The 23,760-nt window shown below is 56.8% G+C and overlaps 3 protein-coding genes across 9 annotated transcripts; all 3 read right to left on the bottom strand.

The window, feature by feature from the left end:
- Nucleotides 1–1,336: 1,336 nt before the first annotated feature.
- Nucleotides 1,337–6,780, bottom strand: SMAGP (small cell adhesion glycoprotein). 7 transcript variants are annotated; one of them, XM_054051361.1, is made up of 6 exons: nt 5,841–6,155; nt 5,658–5,752; nt 5,129–5,236; nt 2,316–2,388; nt 1,851–1,928; nt 1,337–1,745 (listed from the first exon to the last, which is right to left on the bottom strand). In XM_054051361.1, exons 4-6 carry the CDS (start codon nt 2,344–2,346, stop codon nt 1,573–1,575), a joined length of 282 nt encoding a protein of 93 aa, XP_053907336.1. In that variant the 5' UTR covers nt 2,347–2,388; nt 5,129–5,236; nt 5,658–5,752; nt 5,841–6,155; the 3' UTR covers nt 1,337–1,572. The 7 variants fall into 7 exon arrangements, with proteins under 7 accessions (XP_053907336.1, XP_053907338.1, XP_053907339.1 ...); XM_054051363.1 differs by having other exon boundaries at nt 5,658–5,749; XM_054051364.1 differs by lacking the exon at nt 5,129–5,236 and having other exon boundaries at nt 5,841–6,156.
- Nucleotides 6,781–7,540: 760 nt separating this feature from the next.
- Nucleotides 7,541–16,269, bottom strand: BIN2 (bridging integrator 2). Its single transcript, XM_054051357.1, has 12 exons — nt 15,660–16,269; nt 13,549–13,629; nt 13,361–13,415; nt 12,476–12,570; nt 12,251–12,346; nt 12,073–12,180; nt 11,893–11,978; nt 10,898–10,973; nt 10,531–10,613; nt 8,165–8,897; nt 7,921–7,998; nt 7,541–7,784 (listed from the first exon to the last, which is right to left on the bottom strand). The coding sequence occupies exons 1-12, from the start codon at nt 15,921–15,923 to the stop codon at nt 7,743–7,745; spliced, it is 1,797 nt and encodes a 598-aa protein (XP_053907332.1). The 5' UTR covers nt 15,924–16,269; the 3' UTR covers nt 7,541–7,742.
- Nucleotides 16,270–17,265: 996 nt separating this feature from the next.
- CELA1 (chymotrypsin like elastase 1) lies at nt 17,266–21,290 on the bottom strand. The gene is given in 7 exon segments (XM_054051326.1): nt 17,266–18,793; nt 18,853–18,958; nt 19,251–19,387; nt 19,755–19,901; nt 20,884–21,022; nt 21,076–21,142; nt 21,231–21,290. Coding segments are annotated over 7 exon segments (1,002 nt in total). The 3' UTR covers nt 17,266–18,447.
- Nucleotides 21,291–23,760: the final 2,470 nt, after the last annotated feature.

Genomic DNA, 23,760 nt, shown 5'->3' with positions numbered 1-23,760 from the left:
CCTGTAAGTTAAAAGATGAGTAGATGTCGTACCTCGGGACGTGGTCTAGTGGTAGACTTAGCAGGACTGGATCGATGCTTGGGCTCAATGATCTTAAAGGTCTTTTCCAACCAAAATTGTTCTATGATTTGCATGAGAACTCCAATCAACACTCAGCTCCTGCCCAACGAGAGCCTTAGGGTTTCTTCACCTACTTCCTCTTCGCTACTGCTCCGTGAACTTCCTCCTCTGGGTGTTTTTCTTTCGGGTTTGGTTTAAAGGAGGAACTGCCCTGCAGAGGGAGTGCAGATGGGCTGCTGGGCTGCTCCTCGGCCTGTCCTTGTTTGCAAACGCTGAGAAATACGGTGTCTGTGCCTCTGCTGTTCCTAAAACCAGTGCTGCACATGGAGCAAACGTGCTCCGTTGTGGACTTAGAATCCTGGAATGGTTTGGGTTGGAAGGGACCTCAAAGCTCAGCCAGATCCACTCCCTGCCATGGGCAGGGACACCTCCCACTGGATCAGGAGCTCCAAAGCCCCATCCAACCTGGCCTTGAACCCCTCCAGGGATGGGGGAGCCACCGCTGCTCTGGGCAACCTGGGCCAGGGCCTCCCCACCCTCACAGGAGAACATTTCATCCTAAGATCTCATCTCAGTCTTCCCTCTTACAGCTCAAAACCACCTCCCTCATCCTGTCCCGGCACTCCCTGATCAAGAGCCCCTCCCCAGCTTTCCTGGAGCCCCTTTCCGGACTGGAATCTGCTCTAAGTTCTCCCCAGAGCCTTCTCTTCTCCAGACTGAACAACCCCAACTCTCTCAGCCTGTCCTCAGCCTTTCCCAAGCTCTCTGTGCTCCGAGGCGTGGACAGGTGTCCCCATGGTTGGAGGCAATAGTGGGGCTTCCTGGGACTCAGAGGGTCTCTGTTTCATACACGTTTAACCTTAGCCCCCAATCAGCCGTGCTAATTACCCCCTCCCTAAATTGTTACAGAGGTATGGGCTGGTTTAGATCAGAGGGGACCTCAAAGCCCATCTAGTCCCACCTCCTGCCATGGACAGGGACACCTCCCGCTGGATCAGGGGCTCCAAGCCCCATCCAGCCTGGCCTTGAACCCCTCCAGGGATGGGGCAGCCACAGGTTCTCTGGGCAAACGTTCTCATGGCAAAACATTTCTCCTGTTTCTTCTCAATCTCCCTTCTTTCAGCTCAAAACCATTCCCCTCGTCCTAAATCACCAGGAGAAGAACTTAAATCTTTTGTGAAATAAGAGATAAAGGAAAAAAAACAACAGTGACTCCGAGAATGTTTGTCCCTGGGCTGTGTTGGAAAGCAGAGAAGGGAGAAGACCAGGTAGTGTGGGCAGATGGAGCGTGGCCACGCCTGCTCTCCACCGAGCCAGAGCGTTCCCTGCTCTGGTTCTGCTCCGGGCAGCGACAGGCAAAGCTTTGATACTCACTTATTTATTTTTCCTTCCATGATTGGCTTAATAAATTAAGGAAAACAACAACAAAAAAGCAGCTTGTTGATCCCAAGGCCCGGGGAATTTGGGCAACTTGGACTAGAGCACGGGAGAGGAGAGTACGGGAGCTGGCGCTTAGATGAAGTATTCCTCTTTCTCCTTGGATGGAGCATCCTCCATCTGCACCGACACGTCGGGCTCTGCCGCCGTCTGCTCGTAGGTGAGGTAGCTGCCTTTGTTTCTGTACAGGTAGATGATGATCACCACCAGGACCGTCAGCAGCGTGAGGAACACCAGGGTGATGACGACTGTGGGGAGAAGGCAGAGAGAGGAGCAGGGTTGAGCTCTGGGTGGTGGCTACCAAGCTGCTGTTCCAGGTTAGAAGGGGTGGAGGCAGCAAGGAGAGCCCCTACCTGCAATGATGGCGGTGTTGACCTCCTCATGGAGAGATGGGGTGTGAGCCTTCTTCAGGAAGGGGGTTGTTGGCTCTTCTACATCAAACCAGGAGAGAGGGAAAGGAGGAGGTGAGCAAGGCTGGATCAAACCTACCTCTGAGCCAGGGGCACGTGGTGGCCGTGGGCAAAGTCTCATTGAGGATGGGATGAGGGGTGATGGTTGGATGGGGCTTTGAGCAACCAGATCCAGTGGAAGGTCTCCAGTGGAAAGGGCATGGCACTGGATGGCCTTTGAGGTCCCTTCCAAGCCAACCACTCCATGATTCTATGATGCCACCATCCCCTCAAGTGATCCCTGGCATGGAGAAGCATCTCCTCACCTGTGTCACATCCTACTCTTCACTGGCTGGCACCCAAACCATTCCAGGATTTTATGATTCCATGATGGGAACGGCCCGGCAAAGCCGTGCCGGGGGCGCTCACCTGCGGTCAGCAGCGGCTGCTCTGCCTCCATCGCATCGGCTCCTTCCCGGCGAAGAGCTGGGCTCCCTCAGAACTGCCAAAACAAGGAGGAACAATGAGGAACGTCGCACGTGACGCCCAACGGCGAGAGGAGATGCGGGTGGCCTCGAAGCACCGGTTTTACTGGGGGACAGGAGCGAGCTCGGGACCGTGACTCCACAATTCCCTCTCAAACTCGTCGAGCTTCCAATTGCCCCCAAATCCCCTCAAATCCCTCTTTTGGGGTGAGCAGATGGAACGTTTCACTTGCCGAAAGCACCGGGAGCTGCTAAAGCCGCCTCGGTGGGTGCCGTGGGGGTCGCAGGGGAGCCCCGGGGACCCCCCGAAGGTGCCCTCCGTGACTCAGCGGCCTCACGCGATGCCGGGAGCCGAGAAAAAACCCTTAGCGAGGGGGTTTCTTTTTTTACCAAAGAGGAAATGGAACCGCGGGAGTGTGGCCGCGGGCCAGGAGCCACCAGAACGCGTCCCTGGATACCAACCCAGGCGGCGGCCACGCGGGAACGGGAACCCAGGAGGGATTTGGGGCTCCCCTGGGACTCGGCACCCCCGGCAGCAGCCGCTTCGGCTCCGGAGCGCGGCCGGAGCAGCACACAGGGGCTCAAGGGGAAGGTGGGAGAGGAGATTCCCCCCTCGCCAGCAGCGCTCGCGGCCGCCTGGAGTCTCCCAGACCCCCGATCCGGGTCCCCCTGAGAGCAGCAGCTCCGCACAAGCCACGAGCTCACATTATGCCTGACTTTGCTTTAGACCCAGCTTTGCTTTATACTTGGCTTTGCTTTAGACCCGGCTTTGCTTTAGACCCGGCTTTGCTTTAGACCCGGCTTTGCTTTAGACTTGGCTTTGCTTTATACTTGGCTTTGCTTTAGGCCCGGCTTTGCTTTAGACCCGGCTTTGCTTTAGACTTGGCTTTGCTTTAGACCCAGCTTTGCTTTAGACCCGGCTTTGCTTTAGACTTGGCTTTGCTTTAGACCCAGCTTTGCTTTAGACCCGGCTTTGCTTTAGGCCTGGCTTTGCTTTAGACCTGGCTTTGCTTTCAGCCAGGTTTTGCTTTGAACATGCTTTTGCTATAAACCTGGTTTTGCTTTAAAACTGTCTTTGCTTTAAAACTGGCTTTGCTTTAAATCTGATTTTGCTTTGGAACTGGTTTTGCTTTGGAACTGGTTTTGCTTTGGAACTGGCTTTGCTTTAAACCTGGTTTTGCTTTAAACCTGTCTTTGCTTTAAGCCACCTTTGCTTTAGACACAGCTTTGCTTTAAACCCGGTTTTGCTTTAAACCTGACTTTGCTTTAGACACAGCTTTGCTTTAAACTTGGTTTTGCTTTGGACCTGGTTTTGCTTTAAAGCCAGCTTTGCTTTAAACCTGGTTTTATTTTACACCCAGCTTTGCTTTAAACCCAGTTTAGCTTTGGACCTGGTTTTGCTTTAAACCTGTCTTTGCTTTAGACCCAGCTTTGCTTTAAACCCAGTTTTGCTTCAAATCCAGTTTTGCTTTATCCTGGTTTTGTTTTATTCCTCGTTTTGCTTTCAACAGACTTTTACTCCAAACCCAGCTTTGCTTCTAAACCCAGCTTTACTTTAAACACAGCTTCAATTTAGGCACAGCTTTAATTTAGGCACAGCTTTAATTTAGACCCAGCTTTAAATTAAACCCAGCTTTGCTTCATTGCCCCTCGGGCTGCTCCAGCCACACTCTCCGGGTGCTGAGGAGCCCCACGTTTCCCACAGCAAAGGCTGAACCTGGATTTACTATGGAAAAAAAGGACTGTTAGAGCAAGTCCAGAGGAGACCATGGAGATGATCCGAGGGCTGGAGAACCTCCTTATGAGGACAGTTTGAGAGTTGGGGTTGTTCATCCTGGAGAAAAGAAGGCTGTGGGGAGACCTTAGAGCAGCTTCCAGTATGGAAAGGGGCTCCAGGAAAGCCTTGGAGGGGCTCTGGATCTGAGAGTGCAGGGAGAGGATGCGAGGAACGGTTTTGAGCTGAAAGAGGGGAGATTGAGATGAGATCTTGGGGAGAAATGTTCTCCTGTGAGGATGGGGAGGCCCAGAGCAGCGGTGGATGCCCCATCCCTGGAGGGGTTCCAGGCCAGGTTGGATGGGGCTTTGGAGCCCCTGATCCAGTGGGAGGTGTCCCTGCCCATGGCAGGGGGGGAACTGGAGGGGCTTTGAGGTCCCTTCCAATTTAAACCATTCCATGATTAAACCCCTCCACCCATGAAGCCAAATGACACCATGGCTGCGGTTCTGCTGAATCCCCATCCCTGGAGGGGTTCACGGCCGGGTCGGATGGGGGTTGGAGCCCCTGATCCAGTGGGAAGTGTCCCTGCCCATGGAAGGGGTGGAACTGGATGGGCTTTGAGGTCCCTTCCAACCCAACCCATTCCAGGATTCTATGAAGATGCAGGTGAGGACCAGGATCTCCATTCTGTGAAAGCCCCTCACCAGGATGGGTTGTCCCCACCAGCAGCTCTGCAGCAGCCAGAGCTGAGCATAGCAGGGATTTCTGGCCCTGTCCTCCCTCTGACACCCAACGCTGCTGCCTCGGCGCTTTGTGGTGTCCCAGTGGGAGGTGTCCCTGCCCATGGCAGAGGGTGGGACTGGATGGGCTTTGAGGTCCCTTCCAACCCATTCCATGATTCTATGAGAAGACCAGGGGGAAAACGGCAGCACCACCCAGACCCCACCTCGGGACCACAGGAACCAACTCCTCCAAACCAACTGGGAAGAAGCTGGGTGCTCCATGGAAACCCACAGGATATCGGACGGCGCCGAGGTTACCTTGCCGGGCTGCGATCCCGCTGCCGCGTGGTCGGAGCCTCCGGGCGTCCGGAGCAGCTGATGGAGCACGGCTGACTCACTTCCCTGGCGCGCTGGATCCATACGGATCTCCACGTGGTTTTGAAAGCGACACAGGGGTTGTAAAACAACCCATAATCTTCCTCATTCTTGCTCTCCAGCCAAGTTGCTCAAGACTCGTTCCCACCCTGGAACCCTCCCTGCCTCGCGGCTTTGCTCCCAACCGGCTCTGCCGAGCGCAGACGGCCGTCCGGGATGCTCAGCGCCGCATTTGCGGCCCCTGATTCCCATTCCCTGCGGATGGAGGATGGGATGAGCCAACCATCCTCACCACCTGCTCACCCCACATTCTCCACCGTTCCTTGGGAGCTGTGGGTCACCCTGCTCGGTTTTCCCACTGAGTTTTCCGCTTTTGGCTCTCGCCGCGGCGGGATGAGGCCACTTCCCTTCCCACCTGCCTGAAATCCAGCTGGAAAACACCCGGCTGAGGGACAACGTTTTGGATTCTCACCAAACCAACCACACTTCAGCATCCTTTGAGGCACAACGCTGTTGCCTCCCGGTGCAAATCCGCGTGCCCGATGCAGCCAATCGCCTCCAAACCTTCTGAGGAATGGGGAATTTTCAGGGATCCCCCAGAATAGGGAATTTTTGGGGGTCTCCCAGGAGGTATTGCCCCCTCCCCAGGTCCTACCTGTGCCCGCTGTGCCGGGGCGAGCGGCTGCCGGCACCATGTGCAGCTCCTGGTCTGGCCCAGGAGAAGGCGTTGCCCTTTTCCTGCCTCACCTTTCCAGTTTGGCTGCGTTGGTGATAAAAATGCTGCCTCCGTTAACCCCTCGCTCGCTGGGGAGCCAGCCTGGCGCTGGACATCAGGGCAGCAATCATGGAATCATGGAATGATTTAGGCTGGAAGGGACCTCAAAGCCCATCCAGTTCCACCTCCTGCCATGGGCAGAGACACCTCCCACTGGATTGAGGGGCTCCAAAGCCCCATCCAACCTGGTCTGGAACCCATCCAGGGATGGGGCAGCCACCACCTGGGCCAGAGCATCACCATCCTCACAGCCAAACATTTCTCCCTAAGATCTTGCCTCAATCTCCCCTCTTTCAGCTCAAAACCGTTCCACTCATCCTCTCCCTCCCCACCCAATCAAGAGCCCCTCTCCAGCTTTCCTGGTGCCCCTTTCCGGACTGGAAGCTGCTCTAAGTTCCCCCCACAGCCTTCTCTTCTCCAGGATGAACAACCCCAACTCCCAACCTGTCTCTTGTACAGGAGGTTCTCCAGCCCTCAAATCATCTCCGTGGCCTCCTCTGGATTCGTTCCATGTCCTTCCTGTGCTGAGGACTCCAGAACTGGACACGGGGCTCCAAGTGGATCTCACAGAGCAGAGGAGCAGAATCCCCTCCCTCCCTCCTGGTCTCATGGTTTTGGATGCAGCCCCAAACATGGTCTCTGGGCTGTGAACGCAATTTTCCAGCTCCTGTGGAGCTTCTCCTTCCCAACACCCCATGTCCTTTTCCTCAGGGCTTCTCCCAATCCGGCAATGCAAGCTCTTGCAGCAGAGCTGGGAATGGTCCCAGAGTTTGCCGTCAATACAAGAGGCGATTTACAACATAAGGGATAAAATCAGGGGCTATTTTTTTCTTGCACATTTTCCGCGAGGCGGCAAAACCAGCTCGACGCCTTTTCCCTGAGACACCACAAAGCGCCGAGGCAGCAGCGTTGGGTGTCAGAGGGAGGACAGGGCCAGAAATCCCTGCTATGCTCAGCTCTGGCTGCTGCGGAGCTGCTGGTGGGGACAACCCATCCTGGGGAGGGGCTTTCACAGGATGGAGATCCTGGTCCTCACCTGCATCTTCATAGAATCCTGGAATGGTTTGGGTTGGAAGGGACCTCAAAGCCCATCCAGTTCCACCCCCTGCCATGGGCAGGGACACCTCCCACTGGATCAGGGGCTCCAACCCCCATCCAACCTGGCCTGGAACCCCTCCAGGGATGGGGATTCAGCAGAACCGCAGCCATGGTGTCATTTGGCTTCATGGGTGGAGGGGTTTAATCATGGAATGGTTTAAGTTGGAAGGGACCTCAAAGCCCCTTCAGTTCCACCCTTGCCATGAGCAGGGACACCTCCCACTGGATCAGGGGCTCCAAAGCCCCATCCAACCTGGCCTTGAACCCCTCCAGGGATGGAGCAGCCACCACTGCTCTGGACAACCTGTTCCAGGGCGTCCCCATCCTCACAGGAGAACATTTCTCCCTAAGATCTCATCTCAATCTCCCCTCTTTCAGCTCAAAACCATCCCCCCTTGTCCCATCTCTGCCCTCCCTGATCCAGAGCCCCTCCCTAGCTTTCCTGGAGCCCCTTTCAGGACTGGAAGGATCTTCATCCACCTCTCACCATCTTTTCTACCCTCTGCCTTTATTTCAGACACGATGGGGGTGGGAAGTGCGTTACAGTTACGGTGCAGGAGAATGAGCTGCTCTTGGCTCAATAACGCCCATTTCCCGCACCGGGCACTGATCTCATGAGGCAGTGGGGGTTTCGTGGGGGTCCTGTGCAGGGGTTGCTGCTGGTGTGGGGTCCCAGCTCGTGTCCTAGCTTGTGTCCTTCTCCAGTGTTCCAGGACAGCCTTGGTCCTGGAAGAGAGACAGAGATGATGCTGAGCCATGTGGGATGGAGACCTCATGCTTCGATTGAAGTGGATCCAAGCAGGATTGAATCCCTATGGGGGGGTCACATCAGCATCTCCCTTCATGGTTCTGCTGCACCCACCTCGGCTGGGAAGCCGGAAGAACGCCCATCCTCAGCGCAGCCTCGTGACCCTGTGTTGAGCGCCACATCCATACCCATCTGCCAACAGAGGAGCATCGCACCGGGCTGGATTTGTCCCACGGATCCCCCCAGCCTTGTGCCCCGCGTCCCCACCCGGTGCCCCCCAGCACGGGTTGGGTCTCCAAGTGAACACCAATGCAGCCCCATCACCACGTGTCCTCTCCTGGCACCAGAACCTCCTCACCTGGGTGTTGGCCGTCTTGGGTTTGATGTCTATCACCTCCATGCTCTCCTCGGAGTCGCTGTGCTCGCTCGCGGCACTGCCGATCCGGCACAGCTCCCGCTGGCCACCGGGGCACGGACACGCTGGTGCCTCGGGCACAGGACCAGGGGCATCGCGGGGGCCTGAGGAGGCCGGGGATGGGGGTTCCTGACCCTCACCGTTGGCCACACCATCCAGTTGATGGGTGTCCCCTCTGGTGGCTGAGGCTTTGCTCGTCTCCAGCCCAGCCACGGTGTTTTCCGGCTCCGGTGGCACGGTGCCGGCAGCCTGGGCAATTGCCTCGGATAAAATGAGCGATGCCAGGGAGGTGGCGATGCCCTCGGCCCCCGCTGGCTCCGGACCCCGGCTCTCGGAGAGCCCGGGGGAGTCAGCCCCGAGCTCTACGGCTTCCACCGACGTCACCTGCTCGTGGGTCAGAGCTTTGGGGCTGGGGCTGAGCTCCGGGGCCTCCTCGCTGGACACTGATGCCGTCTCCGAGAGGGACCCACCGCTGGCGGGCGATGCTGGCGGGGGGCCGGGGATGGCACCACCCAGCTCCGCGTTGGAGACGGCATCGGTGGCATCGCTGCCCACCCCAGGAGAACCTGCTGGTGCCTCCGTTTCCACCGTGGGCTGCCAGTCCGGTGTCTTCTCGGGGCAAGGGAACGTGGCTGGGGGACTCACGGGCGAGGAGATGACCAGAGAGTGCCGGTTGCTGCGTGAGGGGAGGGTGGAGCAGGTTAACCCCCCCTCCATTCACAGAATCACAGAATCACAAGGTTGGAAAGGACCCATTGGATCATCGAGTCCAACGATTCCTAACACTCCCTAAACCATGTCCCTCAGCACTTCATCCACCCTTTCCTTAAACACCTCCAGGGAAGGTGACTCCACCACCTCCCTGGGCAGCTGTTCCAGTGAATTCTTTCCGTGAAGAATTTTTTTCTGATATCCATTCTGAACCTCCCCTGACGGAGCTTCAGGCCATTCCCCCTTGTCCTGTCCCCTGTCACTTGGGAGAAGAGCCCAGCGCCCTCCTCTCCACAACCTCCTTTCAGGTAGTTGTAGAGAGCAATAAGGTCTCCCCTCAGCCTCCTCTTCTCCAGGCTAAACACCCCCAGCTCTCTCAGCCGCTCCTCGTCAGACGTTCTCCAGCCCCTCACCAGCTTTGTTGCTCTTCTCTGCACACTCTCCAGAGCCTCAACATCCTTCTCGTGGTGAGGGGTCCAGAACTGAACACAGTATTCAAGGTGCGGTCTCACCAGTGCTGAGTACAGAGGGAGAATAACCTCCCTGGACCTGCTGGTGACCCCATTTCTGATCCAAGCCAAGATGCCGTTGGCCTTCTTGGCCACCTGGGCACACTGCTGGCTCATGGTCAGTCGGCTGTCAACCAGCACCCCCAGGTCCTTCTCCATGCAGCTCTCCAGCCATTCTTCCCCCAGTCTGTAGCACTGCATAGGGTTGTTGTGCCCCAAGTGCAGGACCCGGCATTTGGCCTTGTTGAACCTCATGCCATTGGCCTCAGCCCAGCAGTCCAGCCTGTTCAGATCCCTTTGGAGCCTCCCTACCCTCCAGCAGATCGACACTTCCTCCCAGCTCAGTGTCATCCGCAAACTTGCTGAGGGTGCACTCAATGCCTTCATCCAGGTCATTGATAAAGACATTGAACAGAGCTGGACCCAGTACTGAGCCCTGAGGAACCCCACTTGTGACTGGCCTCCAGCTGGAGTTAACTCCATTGACCACCACTCTCTGGGCCATCCAACCAGTTTTCAACCCAGGATGTTGAAAACCTGTAAAATTCCTGTAAGCATCACCACACTTGGGGACACATGGCAGCATGACATCCCCGTCCCAGCCGGTGGGTGATGCGTCCCCATCTGCACAATCAGCAAATGACCCAAACTCATTACGACAGCATCGCCAAAGCACCCTCAGCCCAGTGGTGGGAGGCGCTCGCCCATCCCAGCCTGTAGGACTGGGGACTGCGTGGAACCGTGGACTGGTTTAGGGTTGGGAGGGACCTCAAAGCCCATCCAGGGCTCCGAGCCCCATCCAACCTGGCCTTGAACACCTCCAGGGATGGGGCAGCCACCAGTTCTTTGGGCAACCTGGGTTGGGGCCTCCCCACCTTCAGAGGATACCCCCTCAGGTATCTTCTCAATCTCTCCTCAAACCCATCTCCCCTTGTGTCATCCCTGCCCTGCTCCATCAAGAGCCCTCCACAGCTTTCCTGGAGCCCCTTTCTCTACTGGAAGGACCACGGGGCTGCACCCCCTCTCTGCCTTTTGGTGGGGGTTGAGTTGACTCTTGAAACCCCCCGACCCGATCTTCTGCTCCGTTACCTGGGGATCCCTTTAATGATGAAGACTTTGCTGGAGTGTTGCTTCTCCAGTTTGCTCATCACCTCGTAGAGGTCACGGTTGAGCTGCGTGGAGAAGGGGGGAGAGAAAAAACACATCAGAGGGGTGTCCTCCCCCGTGCCATCCATCACCCAGCAGCACCACGAACATCCTCAAGCTGCTCCGAATTATGATATAAAGTCATAGAATCATTAAGGTTGGAGAAGACCTCTAAGATCTTCTTGTCCAACCCAACGAAGAGCAGCGAGAACTCGAGGCTGAGGACTGGCACCGGTGCAGCCAGTGACGGCTCCGAGGCTGCTGGTGGGGCACGAGGAGAGGTGATTTGGGGTGTTGCCTTGCCCCTAACCTTGCTCATCTCCTTGTAGAAGACATCGCGGAGGTTGGAGATGTTCTGGAAGATGGTGACGTAGCAGGCAATGCGGCTGTGGGAGGGAGAACACAGAGGGAGGTGGAGGGCTTGGGATGCTGAGCATCCGTCCAATGCTGGGGATGGGGAACGGTGGAGAAACCCTCGGGGTGAGGACAAAGTAGCACCGGACATTTGGTCTGAAGGCCACTCTGCTGTGGCAACGGTGCTGCCACCTCCTGGCTGTCACAGCCACCCGTGGCTGATGTCCCTGTGGCCGTCACTCTGGTCCCTGTGGTGTCCCCCAGCCCCATGATGTCCCCCACCCCCTGTGATGTCCCCCAGTCCCACCATGTCTCCCACTCCATGATGTCTCTGAGCCCCTTTGATGTCCCCCAGCCATGTCCCCAGACCCTGTGATGTCCCCCAGTCCCACCATGTCCCAGCCTCATGATGTCCCTAAGCCCCTTAGATGTCTCCCAGCCCCTGTGATGTCCCCCAGCTCCACAATGCCCTACAGCCCTGTGATGTCCCCCAGCTCCACGATGTCCTCCAGCCCTGTGATGTTCCCGAGCTCCACGATGTCCACCAAGCCCTGTGATGTCCCTCCAGCTCCACGATGTCCACCTGTGATGTCCCTCCAGCTCCAACAATGTCCCCAGCCCCTGTGATGTCCCCCAGCTCCAACAATGTCCCCAGCCCCTGTGATGTCCCCCAGCTCCACAATGCCCTACAGCCCTGTGATGTTCCCCAGCTCCACGATGTCCACCAAGCCCTGTGATGTCCCCCAGCTCGACGATGTCCTCCAGCCCTGTGATGTCCCTCCAGCTCCAACAATGTCCCCAGCCCCTGTGATGTCCCCCAGCAACGCAACATCCCCCAGTCCCTGTGATGTTCTCCAGCCCCGTGATGTCCCTCAGCCCCTCTGGTGTCTTCCAGCCCCACGATGTCCCTGAGCTCCTTCGACGTCCCCCAGCCCTGTGACAGCCCCGTACCTGCCATACAGAACCGGCAGCTCCTCCCGAAGGTCCCTGTTCAGGTCCTCAAACACCGCCTGAGCTCTGTTGAACTCCTCCTCAGCCTGTGGAGAGGCAAACAGTGGTCGTGGCTTTGTGGGCACATCCGGGACATGGGGTGGGGACTGCACCGGGTGGAGGTCCCGTGGGAGGTTCAACCTTGGCAATTTTTGCCTCATCCTTCTTCTTGGCGCTTTGCAGAGCTTCCAGATGATGCCGAGAGCTGTCGTAGTCCACCAGCTTCCTCCCCCTCTTGGCGATGCGTTCCTGCTTGGAGAGCAAAGTGAGACAGGATTGGACCCCCCCTTTTCCCCCCAACACCACCCATGGGGGGTACCTTAAAGTCCCCAAACTGAGCCAAGTAGTTCTCCATCAGGTGGAGGGCTTGGTCGGCCAGCTTTGCCTCGTAGTCATCCCACAGGAGATCATTGCTCTGTGCGGGCAAAAAAGGGGTAAACCACCCAGATTCCACCTCCAACCTCCCCTCCCTGTAGCTCCAGGGATGTCCCCCGGCACCGCGGCCGCTCGGAGGGGACCCTTGGGGACATGGCAAGGGGCTCACAGCTGCGATGGCTTTCAGCTCCTCGTGACCATCCCAGTCGCTGCTGTAGATCTCCTGCAGAGTTTCGGCCACTTTGCGGGAGCTCTCGTGCATCACTGCGTCCAGGCAGGGCGTGCAAAGACAGTCCATCTCGTTATCGATTATCGCGTGGTTATATTTATTATCTTATTTTATTATCGTGGAACCGATGGAGTGGTTTTGGGTTGGAAGGGACCTCAAAACCCATCTGGTTCCAACCTTCTGCCATGAGCAGGGACACCTCCTACTGGATCCGGGGCTCCAAGACCCATCCAACCTGGCCTTGAACCCCTCCAGGGAGGGAGAATCCACAGTTTCCCTGGGCAACCTCACCACCCTCATCATGAAGACATCATGTTTCTTCCAGACATCTCATCTAAATCCTCCCCCTTCCAGTTTAAAGCCATTTCTCCTCATCCTATCACTCCGTAGCTTTCCTGGAGCCCCCAGTGTGGAAGCTGCTCTAAGGTCTCCATGAAGCCTTCTCTTCTCCAGGCTGAACAACCCCAACTCTCTCAGCCTGTCCTCATTACAGAGGTTCTCCAGCCCTCGGATCATCTCCGTGGCCTCCTCCGGAACCGTTTCAACAGTTCCGTCGCCTTCCTATGTTGGGGACTCCAGAACTGGACACTGGGCTTCAGGTGGGGTCTCACCAGAGCGGAGCAGAAGTGGAGAATCCCCTCTCTCACCCTGACGGCCACATTTCTTTTGATGCAGCCCAGGATAAGGTTGGCCTTTTAATTATATACCTTAATTGCCATTTTTTATCCTGGATGAGAAAGCCCAACAACTTTCTCAGCCCACTCCCACCTCCCCCGTGGTGCCCAGGCAGATTTTCCAACACATCTATGGGAAAAGGATCTGTACCTTTCACTGCTCCCAGGAAAGCCTTGAGGTCTTTGTAGAGTTTATTGCCTTCGTTCTGCAAAGAAATGCGGCGAGAGAAGAGGTCAGGGACATCCCTGGGGACTCATTGGGACTTCCACAAGCCCGGTGTGGCCAAGGGGTGGTTCAAGGGTGGCCCCGTCCCCCCGGTTCCCTGTTGCCGGTGTCACCTGTTGCAGCTGGAAGTTGTAGGCGCTTTGCTCGAACTGCTCATCCTTCGTTTCCACCGTTTTGCCCAGTTTTTGCAAAACCTGAGATGGAGAGAGAGATGGAGAAGTGGGAAAAGCCGTCAGCCCCAAGCTCAGCGCTGCCCACCGGGCTCCGCTTCCTTCTGAAAGAACCTCTTGGGGGATGCTGAGGGTCCAGCAGAGCCAACGATGAGCAGGTGTTTGCATGGGGGATGAAAAGATTTTTGGCACATTATAGAATCCTGGAATGGTTTGGGATGGAAGGGACCTCAAAGTCCATCCAATTCCACCCCCTGCCATGGGCAGGGACACTTCCCATGGGATCAGAGGGCTCCAAGCCCCATCCAACCTGGCCTTGAACACCTCCCCACCCTCACAGCAGAACATTTCTTCCTAAGATCTCAGCTCAGTCTCCCCTCTTTCAGCTAAAACCGTTCCCCTCCCCTCCCCAGCTTTCCTGGAGCTCTTTTCCAGACCGGAAGCTGCTCTAAGCTCTCCCCACAGCCTTCTCTTCTCCAGGATGAACAACCCCAACTCTCCCAGCCTGGTCTTGTGTGGGAGGTTCTCCAGCCCTCACATCATCTCCGTGGCCTCCTCTGGACTCGCTCCAACAGCTCCATGTCCTTCCCGTGCTGAGGACTCCAGAACTGGACACGGGGCTCCAGGTTTGGTCTCACCAGAGCAGAGGGACAGCATCTCCTCCCTCCCTGCTGGTCCCACAGCTTTGGATGCAGCCCAGGACACCGTTTGGCTTTCTGGGCTGTGGGTGCACTTTTCCAGCTCCTGTGGAGCTTCCTCTCCCCCAGCATCCCAAATCCTTCTCCTCACGGCTGCTCCAAATCCATTCTCCATCCAGCCTGGATTTGTGTTTACGATTGTCCCAACCGAGGAGCAAGACATTGCCGTTGGCCTTCTTAAACCTCATGAGATTCCCACAGCCTCAGCTCTTGAGACTGTCCAAGTCCCTCTGGATCCATCCCTTCCCTCCAGCGTCTCGAGTGCACCGCGCAGCTTGGTGTCATTGGCATCTCGTGGCACTTGTGTTTTTAGAGGGAAATGCCAACTTTTTGGGTGCACTGCCCTGTGAAACCCTACTGGGGCACCTCAAAACATCCATCCGTGGGGCTACAAGTGCAGGCAAAGCCGTGGGGCACTGATGACACCTTGGTGAGGATGAGGATGGTCTGCAGCTGAAGGCTATTCTGGAGCCACCATTGCAGGAGCGTGGTGAGCTTGGAGCCACGCAGGAGAGACCTTTGGGCTCTCCAGGAAGGGTTTGACCCAGCTGGGATGTGGTCAGAGCGTGGCCCGAGCTGATACGGCTGTGGGGGAGCTGAATTTAGCACCAAGTCCCAGCCAGGAAACCTGGGAGCATCGGGGCCAGGAGAGGACCGTGGCATTGCCCTCCAAATAGGACTCACTACCGGCTTCATGGGGAGAGAAAAAGGAAAGAAGAGCTCCAAACCAGATGAGAATTGCCCCATTTCTGCCCGCTTCCGGAGCCCTTCCCCCTCGCTTCCTGCGTGGCGGGTGCCGGGTGCGCTGGCTCTCCTGGGACCATCCCTACGCCAAGTCCTGCTGGAGGACTGTCACCTCCGGCCACCCCAAGGGATCCCCTGCCAGCGGCGCCCAAGGCTCCCCGTGACCTCCAGAAGGACTTTTTGGGTGGGGAAGTCCCGCTTTTAGAGAACCCAGAGGCTGTCAGAGCAGCTTGGAGGACTTCAGGGAGGTGCCATCAAGCCCAAAGCCTTGGAGCAATGATGACGTTGACCCAAAAGTATCCAAATTAACCGCCTATGAGCCCCCATAGGGGTAAGCGGTGCCCATTCTTCCACCCCCGTGGCCCCGCGGTGGAGGAAAATTAGAGACTAAAATAAGAGGAAGAGTTTTGGTGAGGCAGTGGCCCAGAGCAGCGGTGGCTGCTCCATCCCTGGAGGTCTTCAAGGCCAGGTTGGATGGAGCTCGGAGCAACCGGATCCAGTGGGAGGTGTCCCTGCCCGTGGCAGGGGGTTGGAACTGGATGGGCTTTGAGTTCCCTTCCAACCCAACCCATTCCAAGGGTCTATGACTATGGGGTGGGCGTTGTGCCGTACCTTCTCCTGCGCTCGACTGAACCGCTTCTGAACCTGCTTGGCGAAGAGCCCGGCTCCACCACTCTTGCCCTCTGCCATGGCTGCAGCTCGGTTCTCGCTCGCAGCCGCGCGCTGCGGTTTGATGTTTGCTACGGAGGAAGTTCGAGGCGAGGCGGCTGCCGGCATCCGTTGAGCACCCCCTGCCACGATCGCCTCCGGAAAGGCTCCCCGGGCACCACAAGGGACAAAGGGGTGGTGGGAAACCATACCCTCCTCGGAATTCATAGAATCATGGAATCATTAAGGTTGGAAAAACCCTTTCAACTCATCCAGCCCAACCCCACCGTGACCAATAAACAATGCTTGAAGTGCCATGGCCACACGTTTTTGAGCCCTTCCAGGGACGGAGACTCCACCACTGCCCTGGGCAGCCTCTGCCAGGGCCTGGCAGCCCTTTCCATGAAGGAATTTCCCTCAATGTCGAATCTAACCCTCCCCTGGGGCAACTTGAGGCCATTTCCTCTTACCCCATCACTTCTTCTTTTTGAGAAGAGCCCAACGCCCGCCTCACCACAACCTCCGTTCCAGGAGCTGCAGAGAGCGATAAGGTCTCCCCTCAGCCTTCTATTCTCCACACCAACCCCCCCTCCAGGTCCCTCCTGTTCTCCAGACCCTTCCCCAGCTCCGTTCCCTTCTCCGGATGTGCTCCAGCCCCTCAAGGTCTTTCTTGGAGTGAGGAACCCAGAACTGACCCAGGATTCGAGGTGTGGCCTCACCAGTGCCGAGTGCAGGGGATGATCTCTTCCCTGCTCTGCTGGCCACCCCATGGCTGATCCAAGCCTGGATGTCCCGATCCCCCTATAGATCCTTCCTGCCCTCCATCCATGGATCCAGCCTGTCCCGATCCCTCTGTAGATCCTTCCTGCCCTCCATCCATGGATCCAGCCTGTCCTGATCCCTCTGTAGATCCTTCCTGCCCTCCATCCATGGATCCAGCCTGTCCCGATCCCTCTGTAGATCCTTCCTGCCCTCCATCCATGGATCCAGCCTGTCCTGATCCCTCTGTAGACCCTTCCTGCCCCCTATCCATGGATCCAGCCTGTCCCGATCCCTCTGTAGATCCTTCCTGCCCTCCATCCATGGATCCAGCCTGTCCCGATCCCTCTGTAGATCCTTCCTGCCCTCCATCCATGGATCCAGCCTGTCTTGATCCCTCTGTAGACCCTTCCTGCCCTCCATCCATGGATCCAGCCTGTCCCGATCCCTCTGTAGATCCTTCCTGCCCTCCATCCATGGATCCAGCCTGTCCCGATCCCTCTGCAGAGCCTTCGTGCCCTCCATCCATGGATCCAGCCTGTCCCGATCCCTCTGTAGATCCTTCCTGCCCTCCATCCATGGATCCAGCCTGTCCCGATACCTCTGTAGACCCTTCCTGCCCTCCATCCATGGATCCAGACTGTCCCGATCCCTCTGCAGACCCTTCCTGCCCTCCATCCATGGATCCAGCCTGTCCCGATCCCTCTGTAGACCCTTCCTGCCCTCCATCCATGGATCCAGACTGTCCCGATCCCTCTGTGGGTCCTTCCTTCCTTCCAGCAGATCAATACCTTCTGGTTTGGGTTTGGGTTTCAATTTGTCCTTTGGTACAATTGCGGTGTTGGGTTTTGGCCCCGTGCCGGCGCTTGGGTGGTGTCACGGCACAGATGGCACTTGTGGGCTGCATCTGTGGGGAAAGGTGGTAACAGGAGCAAATCCATCATCCCTCACGGCAAGGAAGGTCAGGTTTGGAAGAGAAATGGATCTACCAGCAGGGAACAATCCTGACCAAATCCTGGAATGGTTTGGATCGAAAGGGACATTCACAGCTCATCTAGACCAACATCCCTGCAGAAGAAGGGACACCTCCCACCGCACCAGGTTGCTCCAAGCCCCATCCAACCTGGCCTTCAACACCTCCAGAGGTGCCACCACTGCTCTGGGCAACCTGGGCCAGGGCCTCCTCACCTGCACAGCAAAACATTTCTTCCCAAGATCTCATCCCAATCTCCCCTCTTTCAGCTCAAAACCGTTCCTCTCATCCTCTCTCTGACCTTCCTGACCAAGAGCCCCTCCCCAGCTTTCCTGGAGCCCCTTTCCAGACCAGAAGCTGCTCTAGGGTCTCCCCACAGCCTTCTCTTCTCCAGGATGAACAACCCCAACTCTCTCAGCCTGACCTTGTACAGGAGGTTCTCCAGCCCTTGGATCATCCCCGTGGCCTCCTCTGGACTCGCTCCATCAGATCCATCTCCTTCTTATGTTGGAGACTCCAGAACTGGACACAGGGCTCCAGGTGGGGCCTCACCAGAGCGGAGCAGAGGGGCAGAATCCCCTCCATCCCTGCTGCTCCCACGGCTTTAGATACAGCCCAGGACACAGGTGGTTTCTGGGCTGTGAGTGCACTTTGCGTTGTTGAACCTCAAGAGGTTTGCGTGGTCCCACTTCTCCAAGCTGTCCACATCCCTCTGGATGAAGATCCCCTCTCTATTCCCCCTACAACACTGCCCATGGAGGCGATTTGCAGAGTGTTCCCCTTTCCCATTAATCCAGGGACTTTCTGGCTGCCCCCAAAGTGTGAGGCCGGTTGCTTTTCCGCACAGCTCTTTCCTAAGGGATGAGGAAAAGGAGGGATGTGGCCACAGGGATGCTGTAGAATATGGGAGAAGAAAAGGACGCTGAGGGTTGGAGCAGAAAGGCTTGCTGAGCACCAGGGCACAGCACCCACCAGCGTGCCGGGGAGAGGAACAGAGTTTATTGACACCAGACATGAAGTTTAAAGCCCTGAGATGCTGGAGAAGGTGATGTCCATCCCCCAAGCTGAGGACTGCACTCTTCTGCCACCATTCAGTTCTGGGCCATCACCTGGAAGGAGAAGAAAGACAATGGTTGAACCAAGCAGGGATGGAGCTGAGGCACCAGCGCAGGCGTCAGCCCTGGTCACCCGCTGCCGTACGCTCGTTATCCAGGAGTTGTAGGCAGAGACACGAGTGAAGATAATGGGTTTGTTCCTGGTGTTGCAGCCCAGGCTGGAGGTGAAGCTGGTGACGCCATGGACCTGGTACCGCCCGTTCACCATGCAGTGCAGAGGACCCCCCGAATCGCCCTGCCGGAGCGAGGAACTCGGGTGAGATGGGGGCACGGGAGGATGCTGGAGGGGAGCAGGATGCCGGGGCTCTACCTGGTGGTCTTGACAGTGGAGCCCCAGTAGGTAGTGCTGGAGCAGATCTGGTGGTCCACCACTGACAGGTACGCCTGCATCAGGACACTGGACACCCGCCCGTCGGCTGCACACTACCAAGTGCCCATTAAGGCCATGCTGGCAATGACCTGAGAGAGGTGGCAACCCCTCACTCCCCAAAGAAGAGCCCCTGCAGCCATCCCAGTGCCCCTTTTCCTACAGAGAATCTCCCCCAAACCTTGACACAACCCTGCCCCGCGTTGGGCAACTCCATGCCCCGAGCAAAGCCCTGTGTGATACCTCCTGGGATCTCAAAGGGATTAAAAATACCCCCCAGCCCCCCAAGTTTTCTGCGTGTTTTAGGGGATTTGGGGCTGGGGCGCTCCGTTGGCACTCGCTGTGGGTGTAACCCCAGCTGGAGATGTAGCAGGGGTGGTTGTTGGGCAGGATGGATCCCTCCTGGGGCAGGACCGCCAGCTGCACGTAGCTGTTCAGGGTGGCGTAGCTGGAGAGGCGGAGCAGGGCGATGTCGTAGCTGGTGAGAGGAGGGAGAGGATGTTACAAGGTCTCCCACTCATGAAATTATGGAATCATGGAGTCACTGAGGTTGGAAAAGCCCTCTCAGCTCATCCAGTCCAACCATCAGCCCAACCCCACCGTGAGACTGAACCCCGTCATGAAGTGCTATCTCCAAACCATTTCGAACTCCTCAAGGGTTGGGGATTCCACCACTGCCCTGGAAGCCTCTGTTGGGGATTCACCACTCATTCAGTAAAGGAGTCTTTCTTAACATCCAACCGAACCCTTCCCTGGCGCAACTTGAGGCATTTTCTCCCATCTCACATCTTGTTTGTTGGGAGATTCCCAGCAGCCTTCCCTGCAAATTCCCCTCCCCACGTTACCCTCCCTCAATATTGTTGGTGTTCCAGAGGGGGTGGATGATGATTTTGCTCACGCTGAAGACCTGCTCGCTGCTGTCATTGGTGTAGAGGTTGTGATCGCCGGCCACCACGCGGAAGGTCGTGTTACCACCAAGAACACAGGATCAGCTGTCAATTCATAGAATCACAGAATCCTGGAGTGGTTTATGTTGGAAGGGACCTCAAAGCCCATCCAATCCCACCTCCTGCCATGGACAGGGACACCTCCCGCTGGATCAGGGGCTCTGAGCCCCATCCAACCTGGCCTGGAACCTCTCCAAGGATGGGGATTCAGTAGAACCACTATCATCGCATCTCTTCATGGGTTGAAGGGTTTATTCATGGAATGGGTTGGGTTGGAAGGGACCTCAAAGCCCATCCAGTCCCACCCTCTGCCATGAGCAGGGACACCTCCCGCTGGATCAGGGGCTCTGAGCCCCATCCAAGCTGGCCTTGATCATCTCCAGGGATGGGGATTCAGCAGAACCACTGCCGTCGCGTCTCTTGGCTTCATGGGTTGAGGGGTTTAATCATGGAATGGTTTAAGTTGGAAGGGACCTCAAAGCCCATCCAGTCCCACCCCCTGCCATGGGCAGGGACACCTCCCACTGGATCAGGGGCTCTGAGCCTCATCCAACCTGGCCTGGAACCCCTCCAGGGATTGAGCAGCCACCAATTCTCTGGGCCAGGGTGTCCCCACCCTCACAGCAGAACATTTCTGCCTAAGATCTCAATCTCCCCTCCTTCATCTCAAAACCATCCCCCTTATCTCTCCCTGCACCTTGACCAAGAGCCTCTCTCCAGCTTTCCTGGAGCTCCTTTCCGGACTGGAAGCTGCTCTAAGGTGTCCCCGGAGCCTTTTCTTCTCAGCCACCCCAAATGTCTCAGCTTGGCCTCGTATGCGAGGTGCTCCAACCCTCGGATCGTGAAAATTAGCATTATTTCAACTGTGAGCTGATAGGGAAAGGATGGGTGCAAGAAGAAGAGGCTCCCAGAGGTGGTCCAGGGCACCCGTTTGTCCGCAAAGGTCTCACAGGACTGTTTCTGTCTGGGTTGGACCATCTAAAGTGGCAAAATATCTCTGGAAGGTGGAGCGGTGCTGCCCGCTCACCGATCCACGCAGTGCGCTGCCGTCAGCACTCAGTTCCTCTGGGTGAGGGACCCTCCACAGATGTGCTGCCAGCTGGTTCCGGAGTTATCTTGGAGAGAGATCTGGGATGTGAGAGAAGGTGGAGCCTCTCCATGAGGTCCTGGTGGAATGAGACCACTATGGGATTCGTTGGCTCAGCCCAGGAAGGACCACCTGGGAGGGCCAAGCGTCCCACCGACCACTCGCTGCAGCCCACTGAGGTCCTGCTCGGAGCAGCTTCCTGCGGGAGAGAGGATGAGTGTGGGGGTGAATTGCAGCCATGGGGTGTCACCAAGGTGGTGTCACCAATGAGGCTGATGGCTTCCCACCCGGGATGCACCGCAGAGGGTAAGGGCATTGAGGAGCACGAGCCGCAGCATCATCATCATCCTGGACCACAAGCAGAGCTTCATCCGTGGTGGGGACTGCGCTGTTGACGGCTTTAAAGGGGATGGAGAAGGAGATATGGGAAGAAACACAGGTGGTGGAGCTCCATCGAGCAGCCTTGATCCCTCTTCCAAAACACACATGGATCTGAAGGCCGGGGATGGAAACCTAGGTTGCACCTCAAGTCTCGCTCGGCTTTGGAGGGGCAGCCTCGAGGGTGGGGGGATGCTCCCCTCTGGCATCTCCCTCCTCTGCACATCTCAACCCTGTCATGAGTTTATCTCGGCCTCACGCCCACTGCCGTGGCTCCTGTGTCTTAATATCCACAAGGTAGTGCCGAGGGATCCATCCAACAGCAGCGTGGTGTCCCCATCGCGCATGGACAACCCGGATGAGGGGAATGAACGCTCCCTTAGCAGGATTGCAGACAACGCTAAACTGGGAGGAGGGAAGTGTCGATCTGCTGGAGGGCAGGAAGGACCTACAGAGGGATCAGGACAGGCTGGATCCATGGATGGAGGGCAGGAAGGATCTACAGAGGGATCAGGACAGGCTGGATCCATGGATGGAGGGCAGGAAGGATCTACAGAGGGATCGGGACAGGCTGGATCCATGGATGGAGGGCAGGAAGGATCTACAGAGGGATCGGGACAGGCTGGATCCATGGATGGAGGGCAGGAAGGATCCGCAGAGGGATCGGGACAGGCTGGATCCATGGATGGTGGGCAGGAAGGGTCTACAGAGGGATCAGGACAGGCTGGATCCATGGATGGAGGGCAGGAAGGGTCTACAGAGGGATCGGGACAGGCTGGATCCATGGATGGAGGGCAGGAAGGATCTACAGAGGGATCGGGACAGGCTGGATCCATGGATGGAGGGCAGGAAGGATCCATGGATGGAGGGCAGGAAGGGTCTACAGAGGGATCGGGACAGGCTGGATCCATGGATGGAGGGCAGGAAGGGTCTACAGAGGGATCAGGACAGGCTGGATCCATGGATGGAGGGCAGGAAGGATCCGCAGAGGGATTGGGACAGGCTGGATCCATGGACCAAGGTCAGTTGTATGAGAGTGGACAAGGCCAAGTACCGGGTCCTGCGCTTGGATCACAACAACCCCAGGCAATGCTCCAGAATTGGGGAAGAGCAGCTGGAAAACTGCCCAGTGGAACAGGACCTGAGGGTGGTGGACACCAGCAGCTGAACATGAGCCAGCAGTGGCGCAGGTGGCCAAGAAGGCCACTAACGTCCTGGCTTGGATCAGCCATGGGGTGGCCACCAGAGCAGGGAAGGGATCGTCCCCTGTGCTCGGCGCTGGTGAGGCCACACCTCTAATCCTGGGGTCAGTTCTGGGTTCCTCACTCCAAGAAAGACCTTGAGGGGCTGAAGTGCATCCGGAGAAGGGAACGGATCTGGGGAAGGGGCTGGAGAACAGGAGGGACCTGGGGAGGGGGGTTGGTCTGGAGAAGAGGAGGCTGAGGGGAGATCTTCTCATTGTCTACAACTGTCTGAAAGGAGGTGGTGGAGAGGTGGGTGTTGGTCTCTCCTCCCAAGTAACAGGCGATAGGACCAGAGGGAATGGCCTCGAGCTGCACCGGAGCAGGTTCAGATTGGACATCAGGAAAAATTTCTTCACCGGAAGTGTTCTCAGGCAGTGGCAGAGGCTGCCCAGGGAGGTGGTGGAGTCCCCATCCCTGGAGGTAATTAAAAGGCGGGTAGAGGAGGTGCTTGGGAACACGATTCGGTAGCGGACAGGTACGGTTGGAGCTTATGATCTCAAAGGTCTTTTCCAACTCAATGATTCTATGATCACCTGCAGGACGGGGAAACTGAGGCAAAGGCAGGGCAAGACGCTCACCCCCCCTCCAAAAAACCCACCTGTACAGAGCATTTTGAGGTCAAATAAAACCTCCATTTGATTGGTACCAAACCCCTCATTTTTCAGTTTTACTCCCCCCCCTCTCCAAAGGATTTGAAGCTGTTCTGGGGAAGGGGAACCGGCAGCAGCGAGGTTTTCACTCCACCGATGGAGCAGTTGCCAGCAAACAGCATTTGTGGTGGTTTTGATTATTGGTTCCAAAAAAAACCCTCCAAGCCCAAGGAAAGGAAAAAAAAAAGCACCTGGAGCATTTCTGCTCTTATCTCGAAGAAAAACACAAGATTCCATTGGGAAAATGGTCTCCAAATAACCACATATTTGTTTTGCCAGCGCAGAAAGGAACACAGCGAGGTCTCCACCCCAACCCAAAGCTGAACCACCTCAAATATGGTACCTTGGTGGAAAGTTGGTTTTGAATCCAAAAGGGAGAATCCAGGGCTGGAGGAGAGAAAGACATTAAACCAGAGCAGAGGTGGGTGCTTGGAAGAAGCCAGAGATGGGACAACCGTAAAATAAATCATCTTTTTATTTGAGGTCGTGTATCCAAAGACAGGTTCTCCCACCTCCACGTCACTTCCAGGAGGGCTTTTTTCCCC

The sequence above is a fragment of the Cuculus canorus genome, chromosome 29, assembly GCF_017976375.1.
Source record: "Cuculus canorus isolate bCucCan1 chromosome 29, bCucCan1.pri, whole genome shotgun sequence".
In the NCBI taxonomy this organism is placed as follows: Eukaryota; Metazoa; Chordata; class Aves; order Cuculiformes; family Cuculidae; genus Cuculus; species Cuculus canorus.
This window is presented reverse-complemented; position numbering and strand designations above follow the sequence as displayed.

Bases quoted from the DNA above. Each gene is read 5' to 3' on its own strand.
- SMAGP (XM_054051366.1), bottom strand. From the start codon at position 2,346: ATGGAGGCAGAGCAGCCGCTGCTGACCGCAG. The intron at 1,929-2,315 runs GTGAGCGCCCCC...GGTTTGATGTAG, and splicing joins GCAGCCGCTGCTGACCGCAG to AAGAGCCAACAACCCCCTTC. The intron at 1,746-1,850 runs GTAGGGGCTCTC...TTCTCCCCACAG, and splicing joins CAACACCGCCATCATTGCAG to TCGTCATCACCCTGGTGTTC.
- BIN2 (XM_054051357.1), bottom strand. From the start codon at position 15,923: ATGAATTCCGAGGAGGGTATGGTTTCCCACCACCCCTTTGTCCCTTGT. The intron at 8,898-10,530 runs GTAACGGAGCAG...CCCCTCACGCAG, and splicing joins ATCATTAAAGGGATCCCCAG to CAACCGGCACTCTCTGGTCA. The intron at 7,999-8,164 runs GTGAGGAGGTTC...CTCTGTTGGCAG, and splicing joins CCAAGACGGCCAACACCCAG to ATGGGTATGGATGTGGCGCT.